This window comes from Lepus europaeus, chromosome 14 (genome assembly GCF_033115175.1).
Source record: "Lepus europaeus isolate LE1 chromosome 14, mLepTim1.pri, whole genome shotgun sequence".
Taxonomy (NCBI): Eukaryota; Metazoa; Chordata; class Mammalia; order Lagomorpha; family Leporidae; genus Lepus; species Lepus europaeus.
In genome coordinates, this window is record NC_084840.1 from 12,863,179 (window position 1) to 12,882,858 (window position 19,680).

At 35.2% G+C, this 19,680-nt stretch overlaps 1 protein-coding gene across 3 annotated transcripts in view; it reads right to left on the minus strand.

Moving 5' to 3' along the window:
• The window catches only part of KCNT2 (potassium sodium-activated channel subfamily T member 2), a 385,345-nt gene that overhangs the window by 231,561 nt on the left and 134,104 nt on the right, over positions 1–19,680 (minus strand). For all 3 annotated transcript variants that reach the window (XM_062211536.1, XM_062211538.1, XM_062211537.1), the window contains exons 5-8: positions 18,815–18,874; positions 7,257–7,331; positions 5,993–6,076; positions 1,842–1,936 (exon numbers count right to left, since the gene is read on the minus strand). In XM_062211536.1, the coding sequence (XP_062067520.1) occupies positions 1,842–1,936; positions 5,993–6,076; positions 7,257–7,331; positions 18,815–18,874 (314 nt within the window). The remainder of the gene's footprint in view (positions 1–1,841; positions 1,937–5,992; positions 6,077–7,256; positions 7,332–18,814; positions 18,875–19,680) is intronic.

The following is a 19,680-nucleotide window of genomic DNA, read 5'->3' on the forward strand; positions in this document are numbered from 1 at the left end:
AAGATAATTACTTGTAATGCTAGAGAAGCATACACAGGGAAATCAAACCCCAGTTTCCACATTTTAGATCCTAATTGAAAAACTTATTAATGTACATGAGAGTAATAATGCATAACAGTTTATATGGCCAAACTTAATTTCACATAATTATTGCACATTAAGAAATATATCTACATATTGGTGACGGCTATATCATTAGACAGCATCTAACACTCACTTGTCTAAAACACATATACATACACAAACACACAAAAAACAACAACAAAACCAGCAACTACAATAGCAAGTAAAATAAGCTATGAAATAGAAATCATTTCAAAGATGACTCGATAACATAATGGAAATTTCATGACAAGGAAACTTCCATATCAGCTAACACTGTTGTAACCCTTGACATAAAAAGTGGCAAAATGCTCCAGCTGCTTCCTTTGAAAATAACAACCAGCTCCAAACACAAGCACTAGGGACAAAGTAGGAGCAAGGAAATCGTTATCATAAACGAAGATTTATTGTGAAGAGAATGCCTCCAGAAGAAAATATCATCATACAAGAATCATTTATTGTATTTGTCATTAAATTTTAATTCCCTATTCACTAAGTTTACTTTAATAGATTCTCATATTATATTTAGAAACCACTAATTTTACTTTTTTGTATTTTAACAAATGAAAAAATCAGTATATGCATGCTATATAAAAAATAAGAATGTAAATTTTTAAAATGTTTCCTTAAGTAAGACGACAAAATCTCTAGTAACCCAAATAATGTTCTAATTGAAATTACGAATTTTTAGTAATACTTGAAGGAAAGTCAGTACTATCAGTATTTCATATTTATGCAGTTAGATATCTATAAACCATAAAGACAATTTGTGAAAGCTTCAACAAATGTAAAAACTTTGTTGGCACTATGTAAATTTTAAAGGGACATTTTGTATTTAAAGATTTTAAATATCCTAAATTGTTTTTTTAAATATAACTAGGAAGTAAATACATTTGAAATCCATTTAATAAAGATGCTCACCACATGCAACTGATACAAAATAGTTGTCCTACCTATGTGTTTCTCCCTGTGTACATATATTTATAGATATAATTTTATCTACTTCAGTTGAGAAGATTATGTGTGAATTCTTCCTTTTCTAGTAAATCCTAATCAGCTTTTCCTTTTCCTCAATAGGGTCAGAAACAGGTCACAGCACAATTATATATAATATCTAAGACTCCTGCAAAACAAACATATTAATTTTTATTTAAGTTTTTAATTTTTCATTTTTCTCTCACTGAGGATCTACATGACTCCATCCATATGTGCAGTCATATTGGATCACTACAAATCATCAAAGGATGATCTTCTGAAAGAGGAAATAATTGTTTTTACAATAAGTCCAAGTGCCAAGTCTTGCCTGGTAGTGTCAGCAGATCTGCCCAAGCTTTCTGCCTGAGCACACACTCAAACATCATGTAGATGAGGCACAGGCAGAGACAGTGATGGGCAGTACAGTTTTGTCAACAGTGTTTCTGCTTTGAAGAATGAACAAAGATAAGGGCAGCCTGCTACCAGTGTTTGAAAAGAAAAGTCTTGTTTGACAATGATGGCATGCAGTACAAATTCCTGTGAGTGGGCTGGTTTACAGGACTGAAGATGTCAGAGTTGCAGTAAACACCAGCACCAAATGACACATGTTCTTCCTTCTTACTTCTGTGGGTGAGCTATGGCATTTTCTGGTACATATTCATTTATGTTTAGCCAAATTTTAATTAAAGTTCATTCTTAGCATGGTTCCTTTAGAAAATATAAATAAAAAACATAATAAAAAATGCTGGTAGGAACAATCTTACCAAGTGAAGATAAGGCATAATAATGTAGATATTAAAATCAAAACTTGATTAAACATTGCAGACTGTGTACGCTGAATTGCTCTGTGTAGATCATTCTAAAAAATACAGAAAAGGGCATATTGAAAATGTTGATAAGTGCAAAATATTCATGAGTTTGATTACATTTATTACCATGCATTGTATTTCAGCTATCAGGTATACCCGATACATATCCTTCATAGCAGCATATGAGGGCACTTCAAAAATGTTGTAGAAAATGGAAGGAAAACATAAAAGTATTTTGGTGAAAAAAATTTTACACTCCATGCACATGTGGGATCTTCAAAAAGTTCATGGAATATGGTATAATAAACTATGCATGAATTTCAGAATTTTTAAACTCAATTTTCTTTTAGAAGTATCCTCATGTATTCATTTTTGACAAAATCCAAATGAAACTTGCTATTGCCTTTGTATTACAAAGATGGCATTCCAGGAAGACCACAAAAGCACTAAACCTAGCTTACTTTACCAACAGACATCTGAACAAATGCTGCACTTAGTCCCTTAAAACCTTCTACAGTAAGCATGATCTCCCCAAAAAAATTCTAATTTCAAAATATCAGAAAGAAATATGTTAAATTAAAAAGGAAGTAATAGCTGAGTGAAGTTACAGTAAAATCTCATTATCAAGAGTAGCATGAAGTATTCCAAGCAATTTATCATAAAAATATAAAAAATAGCAAGTGGACATAATTTTTAAAGTTTAGTTTTATTATCATTAATAGTGAAGATATACTTTTTTTCCTTTCTAACTGACAGTAAAAATCAGTAATATACAGTGTTGTATAAAGTTGGAAAAAAAGATCAATCACATAAGATACTGTTTACGAAGTTTGTTAACAAATTTCTGGAAGCAATTGGGTAATATATGTGAAAACCTAGAAGTACATCCTTCTAGTTCATGCATTCATTCATTTATAAAAGAAAATTTTACTCAGCGATATAATTTTAAATTTTAACCACCTGAAAATCATTAGAAACAGGCTCTGATATCTATTTAATAACCTAGGAATTTGACCATTATACTAGCACATAACAAAAATCCCAATTATAATACTGAGTAAAAAATGCAGGTTCATTATGATATATACAGAGAAAGGTATATTTTGGCTTAGAATATATTAAAAGAATATAAATTATTACTACTGTTTATTTGATAGAATTAGGGACTTGTACAATTTTTTTGTTTTATATTCATCTCAAAGCTTTTATAGTGTATGTTTAAAATCTTAAAATCAGTACAGCATGAAATAAATAATTCAGGAATAAAAAAAGTCAATGAGCCATTATTTTTCTTCCTTTACCACACATTTAACCAGAACTGTTCTGAAAATAAACAATGAAGTTAACTGGTTAGAATTTCATCTCTCATCCTTAGTTTGTTAAGGCAGAGGTGTTAAATGGGCAGTAAGACATAAAAATTCAGCATGCAGTGAGAAAAGGAAAAGAAATTGTACAAATAAAATGAAAGTGTCAGTGTTTGGCACAGTGGATAAGATGCCACTTGGGACTCCCCAATCCCATGTTAGAGTGCCTGGTTTCAAGTCCTGACTCCTCATCTTCCAATCCAACTCCCTGCTAATGCACAACTTAACACACAGTAGGTAATGGCTCAAATTCTTGGCTCCCTTCCAGGCACATTGGAGTCCCAGATTTAGTTCCAGGTTCCTGGCTACAGCATGGTCCAGCCCTGGCTCTTGCAAACATTTGAGAAGTGAACCAGCTAATGGAAGAACTCTCTTGATCTGATTCTCTCTCTCTTTCTCTCTCTCTCTGTCATTCAAACAAGTTGAAAATAAATAAATATATTTTTAAAAGAAAGAAAAGAGAAAATTAATTCTAAATTTTTTTTTGACAGGCAGATTTAGACAGTGAGAGAGAGAGAGACAGAAAGGTCTTCCTTTCCATTGGTTCAACCCCAAATGGCCGCTACTACCGGCACGCTGCGGCTGGTGCTGTGCCAATCCGAAGCCAGGAGTCAGGGGCTTCCTCCTGGTCTCTCATGTGGGTGAAGGGCCCAAGGACTTGGGCCATCCTCCACTGCCTTCCTGGGACACAGCAGAGAGCTGGACTGGAAGAGGAGCAACCGGGACAGAATCCGGCGCCCAAACCTGGACTAGAACCCGGGATGCTGGCGCCGCAGGCAGAGGATTAGCCAAGTGAGCCGCAGCTCCAGCCTGAATTCTAAATTAATATTGCAACACAATTTATTTCCTTAATGATTGACTCCTGGCTGTTACTTTCCCCAACAACTAATAGTACAATAATTAGCAAAGAAGTTTCCTTTTGCCTGGGGTTTCTTTTTTCATTAGCCCTTTAGGCACCTATATGTAGTTAAACTGTATTTCTTTGTGGCAATTAATACAGAACAACATTTCTTTTTTTTTATTTATTTATTTTTTTGACAGGCAGAGTGGACAGTGAGAGAGAGAGACAGAGAGAAAGGTCTTCCTTTTGCCTTTGGTTCACCCTCCAATGGCCACCACGGCCGGCGCACCGCGCTGTTCCGATGGCAGGAGCCAGGTGCTTCTCCTGGTCTCCCATGGGGTGCAGGACCCAAGGACTTGGGCCATCCTCCACTGCACTCCCTAGCCACAGCAGAGAGCTGGCCTGGAAGAGGGGCAACCGGGACAGGATCGGTGCCCCGACCGGGACTAGAACCCGGTGTGCCGGCGCCGCAAGGCGGAGGATTAGCCTAGTGAGCCGCGGCGCCGGCCCGACAGAACAACATTTCTATAACTATTGCACAAGCCACAGTTTACAACATTTTGGCCTTGTACTTTCATGACACTTCAGTGGCTACTTCATTTACATGTTTAGAAACATTCATCTGGTTACCAACACAGAAATGTTATCCAAATATTTCTTCTGCCCATAATGTCTGTTTAAAAACCATTTAACAAAAACAAGTTTTCCTCCAAACAAGTGTAATTTGCAGTGCAGTAAAATAAATATTGAACACTTATTATGTTATACCAGATGCATATACTTTATATTGCACACATACATACTATGTATGTGTATTTATACACATATATATGAATACATATAATTGTGTGTGTAAGCCTAATTGGTTCTCACAGAAAACCAGTTCTGTATTTGCTTTATTTTCTTTTGCAGTTGACGATTTTAGCCAAGAAGTTATATCATTCACCTATCACAATGTTTAGCACGTGGTGGGGCACACAGTAATGTGAAGAATGAAGAAGTATCTTATAGCTTATGTGTAAGTATTGATGCCTATGGTAAATACAGCTTTAAAACTCACACCTTCCAAACAGAGCCATCTTGGATAAAAGGCATCTGTGACCCAGATCTGAGTTCTGCATTTCTTACTCTACCTCCTTAGGCCTGCTTCCTCTTCTCCACCCTAACATCCCACTGGCAATCCAACACAACTAAATACAAAAGGATGACTTTAAATGGGGGACTTTCAGCTCCTATATGGGGTCTTACAAAACCCCACAGATGATCATGGACTATAGGACTGCCTATAATTAAGAGCTGTTTGATAAAATAACCTCCCTGAATCCTGAAAGCTGGGAATCCCTTTATACATGAAAAAACTGCCTTGGAAGGGAAGGGTACTTGTGTCCAAAGGAGTGGCTAGTGAGTTGGACCAGTCCAAACAATAGTTACATTTTGATTTGGTGACATAAAAACCTTAGCCATTCCTGTCTACCAGTTGTAGGACTTTCTAAAGGTAGCAGCATGGTAAAGTGAGCCTTTTAGGGGTTTTCTTTCTGATTAGGATACAGCAGATACATAATGGAATATACCTAGGGGCTATTACCTTGTGAATTTGTATTACACATGACTTTAATGATTTAACATTATTTTACCAAAAGACATCTCTATGAATATTTAAATGACAAAACTGTGATACTAAATTAATTTAAGTGATTTCAAATGATACATTTACAATAATTATTACAAATTACATAAATTCTAATATATGAGTTTATATTTTATGGGAGAATACAAAATGAGAAAGTGTAGAACTATATACCAAGTCATCTCTCTTTCTCTCTCTACAAGCTAAACAATGAAAGTAAGAAATAGTGAAAATTTTTAAATATCTTCATATTTGCCCCTCACTTTATACTTACAATCATATTTTCCAAGGCATGCTTGGCAAGCCAACAGTTAAGAAAGACTGGGACAAATAGATTCCTTAAGGAAGGCCAGAATATCTGAAACAAAAACCAAATAACTTCATCTCAACATAAGAAATCATATCTAGCAGGTTAAAATGAAATGTAAAGCAGAAAAAAAAGAAACTATTGAAGACAATGTAACAATTTAAAACATATGGCAAATACCTTAAACTTACTATTAATGAAATGCAAGGAACAGATATGAGCTTTCATTGTTGAAGTTTTTCTTAGAGAAATTATTGCAGAAGCAGAAAGGAAATAATAAGCTCTCATTAGACGTCAGATATAACTATATTAATTATATCATTAAATCTTTTAGTGTGATAGTTCATAATAGACATTGGCTCTCTCTTCCATCTAACTTGAGAGGATAAGTAGGAATGGGGGGGACGCTCTTTTAGTAACATTATCACTTACTCTCTGGAATTAACCATTTCAAGTGACACTAGGGAACTATGTTCAATTGGAATTACGTTTAGTTAGCTTGTCATTTAATCTAGTTGCAATTGCTCCTCTAGATAAATCACTCAAATTAAAATAACTGTCAGAAGTAAGCAAGAGCTTCAGATAATACTTATTTTCAGAATTTTCCAAATAAAATTCAAATAAAGTGCTAGAAAGTCTAACCCAATAGACATTATTATAATCCTATCAAATTGAGAACAAAATCTAATTTTACAAATGGGAAACTGCAGAGCTGTGTATTTATAGGACTGTGGTTTAATAGGATCATTGTGGAATTGGCACTACACAGTACTTTGATAAAGAAGCAAATTGCTAGTTGTCTAGCTCTTGGCAACTTTCCTACTAAAGAGAGAATTGGAGTTGGTAAATCCTATGGTGAAACTAGAGATAAATATATTCCCAGTATGAGAAACTTTCATTAATACTTAAATCTAACTGGACTCTATTTTTTAAATCCACAATACAAACAAGAAGTAAAGTGAGAAATTTATAGCCTTTGTAGAAAATATTGACCTTTGTTCGAATGACACCTCTAGAGCATATATTTCTGAAAACACTTCATTTTGACATTATTCTCAATCTCAATAGTTTTCATTTAGTCACACAATCCAGTTATCCAATTGTTTTGTAGTACATAATTCCAACCAGTCTAAATCAATTTACATCAGCTCCTTTATTATTTAGTAGTATTTAGATTTAAAATTTTACTTAAGACTAATGACAATATTTTTAAGATTCATTTAGGACTTACTGAGATAATGAAGGGAACTGCGTTAATTATTTCCAAGATGAAGGGTATTCGTAATATCTGTTCCCAGATGTTTCCCTTCCAAGAAAGAATGAATAAAAATTAAAGTGAATTACAATGAGTTGTATAAAAGGGGAAAAGACAGCACTCACAGTTTCTCTAGCAGTAAGGATGCTTACATTAACAGAACACTCTATCATTATATAGAGATTTGGCAATAATTTCTAAATATTATTTTCCTAAGTGTAATTGTGCTCTCTCAGCTCTAAAGTAAGGTTAATAAACAAACCTCTATAGTAGTAACCCTGAATATTGCACATGACAATGGGAAATCCTATAGTAATTCAGAAGAAAAGTTACCACAACATTAACAAAACCTAAGAATTAATTTAAAAGCCATGCAATCTTAAGTTTTAACATAATAATTATGTTCACTAACTGCAAAGCACACTGAAAACATATGCATTTCTTAATCATTGATCTTAATATCACTTTTTTTACTTTACCGCAACTTAAAGGAAGAACTTTTTCAATCAGCCAAATCCCAATCTCCCAAACAACATAGCACAACAGTATCAATTAGGCCTGAACACATAAATTTGCAGGGTCTCATGTAAAATGAAAATATGGAGCCGCTTGCTACAGAATGTTTAGAAATTTCAATAAAGTTACATTATAAAACCAATCACAAGACTTTTACTCTTGTGGAGCCCTGTACAGCTGCTCAGATCACATGCCCATGAGGTTCATGGCTCATTGTTGAAACTTTTGTGAAAAATGTCCAATGATAACAAACTCAGAACTTCCTAAAATAGCTTATTTGTCTCTAAAAGGATCGATGTATTAGAAAGGCAATTTAAAATCTGGTCTCCCTGAAATTTCCAATTAGCGTACACCACTGGCTTACAAAATTGGGACTGTTTTTTAATTTTCCTTGAGGACCAGAAGACTTAAAACATTACAATGATGTGAAATACTTCCACATCCCAAAGCAAGGTTCTAGGTCAGCTATTGTCTGTATGCTAAGATATCAGTATAGGTTTTCTTAGCATTAGTTTATCACCTCAAGCTATATGGAAAGTGGTAGAGTGAGTATCTTCAATCAGACACAGAAACACAAATACCACATGTTCCTTATATGTGGGGGATAAAATTAAGAGAGAGAGAGAGAGGGAGAGAGAGAGAGAAAGAGAGAGAGAGAGAGAGAAACCCCTGGGTATATCAGTTTTACTGCAAATGCAGTGTTTTGTCAATCTATCTTTTCAATACTGTCCAGTAATTTCATTGGAATTATATACCACTATAGTTTTAATGATTTTGTGATTATTTTAAAATTTGTATGAGTAAAACAACATCTTTCTTTGATTATTGCATATAGCCCAGGCCTAATTTTTTATTTGTTGTACTATTTATTTAGTGGAGTCAACAAGTCTTTAAATATAATGTAAATTTAAAATATCTTATCTCAAAAATATAATAAATAAAATCCTTTTCTAAAAAAGGAAAAATTGTAATAGAAGAAGGAGCAGGTGGAAGGAAGAGACAGTAAACACTGTTCTCTGTGGAGTTGTTACAGGGGATATGGTGCCTGCTCAACACCTCAAGCTAAGTGAGAAAGTCAAGGGAACCACTTGGAGAGCTTGGTTCACACAGGAGGGCTCTATGCATATTTGGGTAATACCTAAAATATTTAAAATTGAGAAAGAAAAGGGCCAGCATGTTGGCATTCAGGTTAAGCCACTGCTTGCAACACTGGCACCTGAAAACAGACTGCCAGTTCTAGTTCTGGCTGTTTCACTTCCAATTCAGCATCCAAATTCCTACTAATGAGCATGGGAAGGCAATAAAAGATGGCCTGAGTACTTGGGACTCTACTGCCCATATGGGAGACCAGGAAGAGATGATGGTTCCTGGCTTTGCCCTGGCCAAGTCCCGGCTGTTATGGCCATTTAGGAAGTGAATCAGTGAATAGAAGATCTCCATTTCCACTCCCCCCAACCCCAGTGTGTGTGTGTGTGTGTATCTCGCTGCCTGTCAAATAAATATAAATAAATAAATAACAGATAAATAAATCTTCATAACATGAAACAGGAAAGAAACAGAAGGCTGCAATAAAAACAAGCCACAATTCCCCTCAACTTTAAGACAAAAGTGCCATTTTCTGGAAACCAGAACAGATCCTACAGAATGCAACTCATTTTTATCAATGATTCAGATGCAAGAAGACAGTGTGCCTAGGAAACGGGACCTCGCCAGATGGGAGATCTCAGAAGCCAAAGGTCGGTTTTGAAGTCCTAGAGGATGGCCTGAAGCCTGAGGCCTCCAAGAAGACTCAGGCAAAGACTTCACAGAGACATAAATGCCCAACGTGAGAGAAGAGCTGGCATGAATATCCATCACACACAGAGTGCCCCAACACCACACCATACCTGTAACCAGGCAGGCAACTTCACCCCAGACGCCAATGGCATTTCACTCCATGCTCAAAAATCAGCTGACACCAAGCAAGAGAGGAAGTAAAAATAGGACAGTGCTCACAGAATGACTCCCTGCCCCAGGAAGGTCTGAGCTGAGGACAAACTGAAGCATCACTGGATAAGGATTTTATTTTTTTAAATATACTGATCGTAGTTTCTTCCTTAAACATTTTATTGAAATATAGTATGCATACCAAGAAATGCTCATAAATGTACAAATAAATGAATTTTTATTCTCTTATTTGTGGTAGTCAATACATAGAAATGGTATAAAAATTGTGAGGATGTCATATCATTCAGTATACAGTTATAAATATTGCTTCACTGAATCATACCATGTAATTGACAATTCTTCAATATTCTTCTTTCCCACGTTAAAGAAAAAAATGAAGAGGGGGCCAGCGCTGTTGCACAGCATGTTAACGCCCTGGCCTGAAGCGCCAGCATCCCATACGGGCACCAGTTCGAGTCCTGGCTAGTCCACTTCTGATCTAGCTACCTGCTATGGCCTGGGAAAGCAGCAGAAGATGGCCCAAGTCCTTGGGCCCCTGCACCCTCATGGGAGAACCGGAAGAAGCTCCTGGCTCCTGGATCAGTTCCTGGAAGAAGCTGATCCTGGCTTCAGATCAGCGCAGCTCCAGCCATTGCGGCCATCTGGGGAGTGAACCAGTGGATGGAAGACCTCTCTCTCTGTCTCTACCTTTCTCTGTTGCTCTTTCCAATAATAAAATAAATCTTCAAAAAAAAAATGAAGAGGAGAAATCACAGTTTCTTAATCACAAAACTAAGATTTGTATTGTGAATGAAGAGACCAGAAAAGCTGGTGGATCTTTGTGGGGTTTCATCTGATCAGCATGGATTAGAGGAAGAGGCATGGATCTGAAGAAATGCAGGAAGACGAGACCTTTCTTTCTGCCACTGAATCAGGCCAGTTAAATAAACAACCTATAATGGATTTTAGTTACACCATGTGTTTTTTCCTAATTTTGCAAATCAGTAACATCAGTTCTTTAGATGGCACAGTTTTCAGAATGCTTAACATTGGCTTAATCTTTCCTTGTTATATTTTTACTTGTCATTGTGTACCTTTCTTGGTTGTCAATGGTTGCTCATGAGCAAAGTGACTGATCTGATTAGCAAGAAACAGATGGGTAGAGGTAACAATCACAAGCAGTTGTAATGAGGATATTTCCATAACACAGAAATATTAGTGTTAGCTTTCTTGGCAACAGTGACACACTGGATGAATCTTATTTTACATCTCTTTGGAATTTCTTCTTTATTTCCATGCAAAACACATTAACTCTCTTTTTACAATTTTTACATGAACCATTAAAAATCTTTACAACTTGTATCTGACTAGGCTATCTTCCATATTAAATCCAGAGAATGCTTTCTACAATGCCAAAGTCCCTTTGCAAACATAATGACATCCAAATTCATCATTTTATTATATATGAAGGTCTACAATTTGAACTCTGGTTAATTTAACCACAGATTCATCTTTACTGAATTTTATACTATTCCCTGGACAGGCTGGGCTTTTTTATCCTTCTATAAAAATGCTCACATTTCTCCCTCTGGTTGCAATGCCCTACTCACATGCATGCCTACAACACTTATCTCCTTGGCAAGCGTTTGTAACATGGTACTGAATTTACCCCTTTATTTGCTTGCAGGGGTTCAACTAAGTATGTAAATAAATAAATGAAACTCTCAAGTTTTTATGTATACTCTTCCTTTTCTTCAATAAAACTGGTTTGTTTTTTAACTTACACATATTTCTATCAGACACAAATGGAAAACATTTGAAGAAATTATATTGATTAAAACCTTCTTGAATGTAGTTATCTATAAATCATCAAACTTGAAAGCACAGAATTCAATAGAAATTTTTTGCAGGAAAGGACTTCAAGAGTCCTTACCTTTCTACTCATGTTAAGAAACTTCATCTATATTTTGCCTGTCACTTATAGTCAATAATGAAACAATGATTTCTAATATTGTATCTCTATCCCAGATCAATATGTTATCTCTGAGATTCTAAGATCAACTGCCTAATCCACTGCTTCATACTTATGTCTCAAAAGCACCTTGCAGGTTTATTTCTGGTCTCCCAGCAACACAAACCAAAACTCCTGGATAAATCCTTTATACATTTCCCTACATCCACCACACACTATTTAGCTTAATTTACCAAGAAAACCTACTGATTCATAAATTGCACTTGAGATTTGGTAGTTCTAATTCTAGCTCAATTCCTACTCTTTGACCTGGTCAAGCCTCCTAATTAATCTTTGTCCATCCTTGTCCCACTCCTATTCACATTCTGTACTATTAGAATTCCAAAGACGCCTGTTCCCTCACTCCACCCCATACTCATCTATTTGGAAACTCTTGAACTATTCAGGTACATTCACAGCAAAGACAACAATCCTACTGCAACCTAAAAGGTAGCATGTCATTTGGCTCTCATTGACCTCTCTGCCCTTATTCTGAAGGTTATTATTTCTACAGATACTTCAGTTCTTAGAGTTTGCCTCAGCAAATGCTAACTCTTCACAAGGCTTGGAAAACCTTCACCTTCCTTTCTAACTTTACGTTGCCTTATTAGCTCACACACACCTTTCAACTCTAGAGTCAGAATCTTGGGAGGTTTTTTTTTAAGCTTCTGTCACCCCTTCATCAAATACACTCTGATCAAGATCTGACCCCCATATCAGGTTTTTCAAATCCCTATCGATTTCTTTCCCATCACACAGGATGATGTTTCCCACTCCCTTTAGCTTGTATTTATAGAGCTAACACATGACAGCACTAGGTTCTACACTCTGAGGTCAAGGTCAACACCAGAGAAGTTCAGGATTGTATGATGTTTTTGGGATTGAAGCCTGAAGTTCCTAAGTAAAAACTATTACTACATTATGTCAACCACACTACTACTGACTCACAGCATAAGTGTGTCCTTGAGGATGAGTTCCCCAGTGAGGACTAATTTTCATGGTCTAAAATTGTACAGTAGGGCAATGTGGTTATCGCTAAAAATAAATGCTTATCTTTTCAGTTATATTCAGTAGATTTAATTTTAATATCAGAGTTTGCCTTCTGAATGAAGGGAAACATTCATAAATTATCTCACCTAAAATTAGCTAATGGAAAATATAAAAGAGGCTTTAAGTTTCATTGGCCATTAAAGAGTCTGAATAAGACTGCATCATTAAAAGCCACAAGACAGAAGCAATTACCATGATGAAAAGGAGCATGTATCTATAGAATGCCACGGTGCAGAGAAATATGAGAGAGTGGAAAGGCAGCCACAGTGCCTTTCAAAGTTTATTTCATGTAACTTTATTTTCATGAAGGAGATACAAAGCATTAGTCCCCTTCCAAAATGTAACTTCTTGGGCAAAAAACAATGTACGAACGTAGTAAAGTATATAGTTTCTCTTCTTAGTGACAGAATTCAACAAAACATAAAAAAAACCTTAATCCAACCATTTTATATTTGGCATGGATATATCATTTCTTAATCAATAAAAATGCATAATATGTGATTGTCTAAAGTGCATCAATCTTTCATCATTGAGGAAAGTAGGAATGTACAGCTGTTATCTAGGTACTTCGAAAAAGCCCCTTAAAGGCCTGTGCTGTGGCACAGCGGGTTAACGCCCTTGGCCTGAAGCCAGGTTGGATGCCAGTTTGAGACTCTGCTGCTCCACTTCCAATCCAGCTCTCTGCTATGGCCTGGGAAAGCAGTAGAAGATGGCCCAAGTCCTTAGGCCCCTGTACCCTCTTGGGAGACCCAGAAGAAGCTCCTGGCTTCGGATCGGCGTAGCTCCAGCCGTTGCGGTCATCTGGGGAGTGAACCATTGGATGGAGGACCTCTCCCCTACCCCCTCTTTCTCTACCTCTCCTCTCTCTGTGTTACTCTTTCAAATAAATAAATAAATCTTTAAAATAAATAAATAAATAAATAAAAAGCCCCTTAAAAACTATATAAGTTGTGGCAACATAATTTTTTTATAATTTTTTGTGGCAACTTATTTGTTATTCTAGTTGGTTCCACAAAAAAGTTTGTTATTCAATGTAAAAATTCTCTATATTTAAAATATTTAATGAAAAATGTTGATAACTTATTTTTTGAATGAATTCAAAATAGTGTAAGAATCCTGTGCAATCTTATTTTGTATTCTTAAATGCAAACTCTTCAACATGTAGATTCATGGCATCCAGGGCAAGGTAAACAGAACCAACAGTATCTGGAGTATCAGAAGGCCTGGGCTACATCCTCTGTTCTTTTCCTGAAATGAGCCATCATAGTGTTACTTTTTTCAAAATTGTTATTTTTTATAGGAAAAAGAATCACAGCTTTAACAAAAGACTTCTAGGTATGATGAATTTTTATTTACAGAGATTTGGAAATTGTGTGCGGTTTGTTTTTGTTTCCTTTTGATTTAATGAATGTGTGTGTATAAATAGATTTCTATTTTGAAAGCAGCTGATAAAGAATTAGAGGGGATTTATGAGGACAGAAGAATAAGAACTTTAGTGTTGGGTGATTATTGTGAGTGTTTTGCCAATTGGTTGTAAACATAAGTGGAAAGATTGTTTAAGCACAGCCATACATTTTTATATGACATAGACAGAATAAGTGGATGTCAGCAATTTTAATTCATTATCTGCTAACTACAACATGTACTGCAAATCTGTGATAATTTTGCTTTATCTCATCAGTTTTTGTTTTCAAAAACTGTCATCTCCTTGAGATCTTAAATTGTCTTAATTGTTGAGAATTAAGTCAGGCTTATTTTAGAAGGTCTAATTTCAAGATTTACAAAGTGCATGTATAATATTGTAGTAAATTCATTTAAAATATGAATGTATGCATTATCTTTGCATAAATACATATGTAAATAATTATAAAAGTGCATGTTGATTTGCAATAACTATGCTATTTCAGAGACCTAAGTATCAAAAAATATTATTAGGAATGCCTACAATTGCTGATGTAGTTCAATATCCATTTCTGTATGACTGTTATTGTTTTAAAAATTTGATTTAAAGAAATACATTTTAGAGTCTGCTATCCAAATTTATCTTATTTAAAGGTCATAAATACTTACAAGTAAAATCATTGATTTATTCCCAAAATATTATTCAACACTACTGAAAGGTTCAAAACAGTTCAGTAATATGACTAAATTCATGACAGGAAAAAAAAAAGGTAATTAACAGCAACACATCCTTCTGCTGTCACGAATTTCCTTTTTACCCCTCCTGTGTCCTTTGTGACACACAGTACTTTACCATCTACTTCTCATCCATCTAGCCAATTAATGTTTATGAGTGTCAGAATGTGGAAATAACTATACATCATCTAGCTCTGCACACCAAGTCTTATAATGTTCTCTCATTTTGTAAATGGAAGGGAGTAATTAATTGTAAATATCATCATCATATAATTACAAGGAAAATTATCTTGAATCTGTGTGGTTTTTAAATGATGTTTTAAATTAAGGCTAACAGTTCTATTAGTAAAACACTAAAGTTACTTCCATATTTTTTAGCTAGAAGTTGGAGTAAATATACCCACAAACGTAAGTTACTATTTTAGCCATGTTATGTTTCTGTATGTACTCTTAAACTAGTTGAAGAGATACAATTAATTACAGAAAAAAAACCACATGATTAACTTTTTTTAATTTACATCACAATTCATATGATACAATCGATGTTCATCACATACATGCACACTAAGGAACTTTAAAGATAAAATCTTAAATATCAGTTTTTTTGGCCATATTTTTGTTTCATTTTCTAGCTACTCAAAGTATAGATTTGTCAATGAGAACAAATTTGGACAACACTTGTTTTAACAATGGAATACACTAAACAAACCATTATGACTATTCTTCAAATCTTATTTTCTATCACTTACCACTGATCTAGTACTTTCTAGGTGATTTAGGCATTTGATCACCAAGTATAAGACCCTTTACTTCCCTTTTCTGGCTGCAAAATATCCTTTGTGACTGCTTCCATCTTCTGGGTTCCCAAAAGAATGAAGGATTTCCAAAGCTAATCATTAACCCTCAGGTTTCCGGGCTGGCATTTTGTGCAGCAGTTAGGTTATTGATTGGGGTGCTGGCATCCCAATATCAGTCTGCCTGGTTCACATCTCACTTCTCTGATTCTGATCCAATTTCCTGCTAATGTACACCTTGATGGGAAGTAGGCGATGGTTCAATTACTTGGGTCCCTGTCACTCATGTGGAAGGCATGGATTAGGTTCTAGGATCCTGGCTTCAGCCTGGATCATCCCTGGCTGTTGCAGGTATTTGGAGAGTGAACCCCTAGATAGGAAATCCTGTGTCAGTCTCTCTGCCTTTCAATTAATTAACTAATTAAACTTCAAGTTCCATTCCAAATTATTCTTGCTTTATGTTTGTTTTATTTATCTTTCCCCTTCCCCTTCTCTTTTAAATAATGCAAACATTTTCCATCACTAAGCAGTCATCCCTGCTTCATTCTACTGCTTCTAGTAAAACTACTGCTCCATCAACCAACAACATTTTCCATTCAACAGCTTTTACTCTAAAATATACAACATTGAAACAGGTTTCTTGTGGAATAGCAAATGATCTCCTAATTTCTTTCTCCAGTCCCATATACTTGCCACAGTTCACATGCTTTCTGTAATTCTTTTCTTGCTTAGACTTGGTTTTTGGTAGAGAAAGCAGAGCTAGATATATTGAAAACTCTGCAAAGAGGCAGCCAGCAAGCAGGTCAGGTTGGGGCTGAGAACTGCTGCCCTTGGACATTTCTAAGATCCTATTTTTTCTCAGAAATATTTAATAAACCAATCTATACTTTTGAGAAGTTCTTACTCTTTTATAGCTATACCTCCTTATTAATCAATCTTACTTTACAATTTGACATTATTTTCTTTAAATGACAATAATGGGAATTAAGAAAAACTGGTCCACAGAAAAAGATAAAAGAGTTTGTAAAATTTTCTTTCTCTAAAGTTAGGACTAAAAAATGTCATCTTCAAAACTCTATGTTTTAAAAAGTGACAAAGGAACTGGTGTTAAGACTTCCCTAAAAACATGCTCTTAAGTATATGTTGATGCAGTAATGAAAAAACCGGTAAACACAAATTAGTGGTAATTAAAATAGTCGACCATCCTAATCACTTTCTAATCTTTATTCTCCAAAACCCACAATATAAGCTCTCCATTAAAGTGAGTCTTGGCTTCGACCTTGGTGATTTCTGCCTTGTGAGGTGGATTTTCATGCCACCCTCCAACTTCTCTGTGAAATGTACACCAGAATCTTTGTCAATCTCTCCCTACTGAAAGTTGCAATTTGCTTTCTCACTTGTCTGCTTGTCAAATCCACCTTTTTTCCCACCTGCATGTCAAACTCATCATGTTCAAAACCAAGTCCAGCAGATTTTAATCTTTACATAATTCTATCTTAATTTAATTTCCATTTACAATCATTCAAACTCAGAAAACTTTAAAATGGTATTTGAGTTTCCTGGTCTTCTTCTATCTCAGTCACCCCAAGATCTGTTCAGTTTCTATTTTCATAATTAATCTTTCATCAAACTTGACAATTCTATTCACCCAGTTAAAACATTATTGCTAGTTTTCTTCTTATACTTCAGCATGTCTTAACCAAAGACAGGATCTTCACTAATGTCTCTTTGATATGTACTACATAGGTGTTCTACATTAATATCCCTAAAACTGAATTTCAACGATAGAACTATCATATCAGGGGAAGGCATTTGGCATAGAGGTTCGGTTGCTGCTTGGGATGCCCACCACCCATATTAGAGTGGGTAGTTCAAGCCCTGGCCCATCTGTTTCCAATCCTGCTTCCTGCTAATGCATACCCTGGAAGGCAGCAGGTGATGACTCAAGTATTTGAGTCCTAGCCACCAAAGTGGGAGCCCCAGATTAAGTTTTGGTTTTCTGGCTTTTGCCTGAACCAGCCACTGCCATTGCATCTCTCTCTCCCTCTCTCTCTCTCTCTCTCTCCCCCTCCTTCCCTCGCTCCCTCCCTCCCTCGCTCCCTCTCTCCCTCCCTCTCCATGTCTTTCAAAATGAAATGAAAATAAGTACAATTTTAGAAAAAAAGAATGTTTAACATACCCATCAACTTCCTAGCACATGCAGGAACTTTTAAAAATCATGGAAAATACATTTTATGAAAACACTACACATGGTTTTCAAAAAATTTTACATCAAAATAAACTTCTCATCTAATGCATTTTTGATGAACTACTTGAAGTGCCATCATATTTTGCTACACAAGGCCCCATATTTTTGTTAAACAAATATTTCTTATTCCTCCTACTTGATATGCACAATCTTTCCTTTTTAATTCTATCAGTCACTGTTTTCTTATCTCACTTTGTTTTACTGAAATCCCTCTGAATCAAAAACCTAGCTTAGGTCAGTCAAGTATTTCTTTTTTATCCTGTGCTATGGCCTCTCCACATGAACTTTCATACTGCTTTATTTATACCTCACTTTAAGTTATTTTATCCTTCCTTTGAATAATCTATCTGTATAATTTCTTCCACTTCACTCGCTTTCTAGATTGTAATTCACTGAGAAAAGAGACATGCAAAGTGTGCAGGTCATCATCAAACACGAGTCAAAGATGTGGTTATTAAATTTTGTTAGCCAAACAAAGCTTCAACTATGACTAAGATAATTAATTTAAATAATTCCCAACAGTCATGATTTTGTTCTCTCAATTTTTTTTGCACAGATCAGGGAAAGACATTGGGAACAATAAAAAGCCAGATGATTCCATTTGATTGCCTCACTGTATGCATGCACATAGGAGGTAAGGAACCCACAGGAGTTAGTGAAGTGCTTTCAATTCACCAGGGGGACACATGACTATATTACTACTTCTTCATGTCACATACTGGAGAGGCTCAAAATAATTAAGTGGTTTAACAAGAGCCTCAAATTCCCAAATATGAATTGTAAATAATGGAATGTGGAGCAAATGGTAGCAATATGTTCTATTAGCAGAAAACCGCTTATTAAAATATCTTACCTTATAACTGAGATAACCGAGAAGTATTGTTTCAAATAGGCTTATCAATGCCACTGAAACCTAAAATATAAAATGCAACTTAATGAGAAAGTACAATTAAAACATTATTCACATTATTAACTTTATGTAAACACATGTGCATGTATACATGTGGGTATACATATTTGGTTGCTATATGCATATGAGATATAGGAAGTGCATGGTGATATTTTAACTTCTATAAACAGGTGACAGGTTTCAGGTCATTTTCTGCCACCTCCTGCATTGCACATGAGTTTTTACAATTTCTAGCATCTTAATAAATCTTTTTATGTATTATTCTAAATATAAACATGGTATTAAAATAGACTAACTTAAGTTCACAGGATATATATAGAATATATTCCTGTATGTGCCTGTTTGGGTGTGTGTCCTCAACACACACAATCATACACAACTGCCCTTCCACCAAAAACAAAAACAAAAAACAAAAGACGCCCTTTCCAGCAAAACCAATAAAATCAGTGTTTCCTTTCAGAAAACACAAAATAACCATCAATATCTTTGAACATCCAACAAAACAAAACATATCAGCATTTTAAGATCCTTTCAAATTTGTTTGAATAAATGTCATTACAAATTCCCCTTTTGTAGCTAAAAGTGTTACTGACACATCACCCTAGACAGACTTCTACCTTTCTCCATTTCTCTATCTTTATAAAATTTCTAGAGTTTTTAACTAATAAAAATAATAACTGCAATAGGTAAAAGTAAATAGGAAAGATATCAAAAATCCCCTGTATTAAACACTCTAAGCACTTTAGGATGGATTAATAGAATCACATAGGCAAACACAAATAGGAACTGACTCAGATAACAAAAATGTT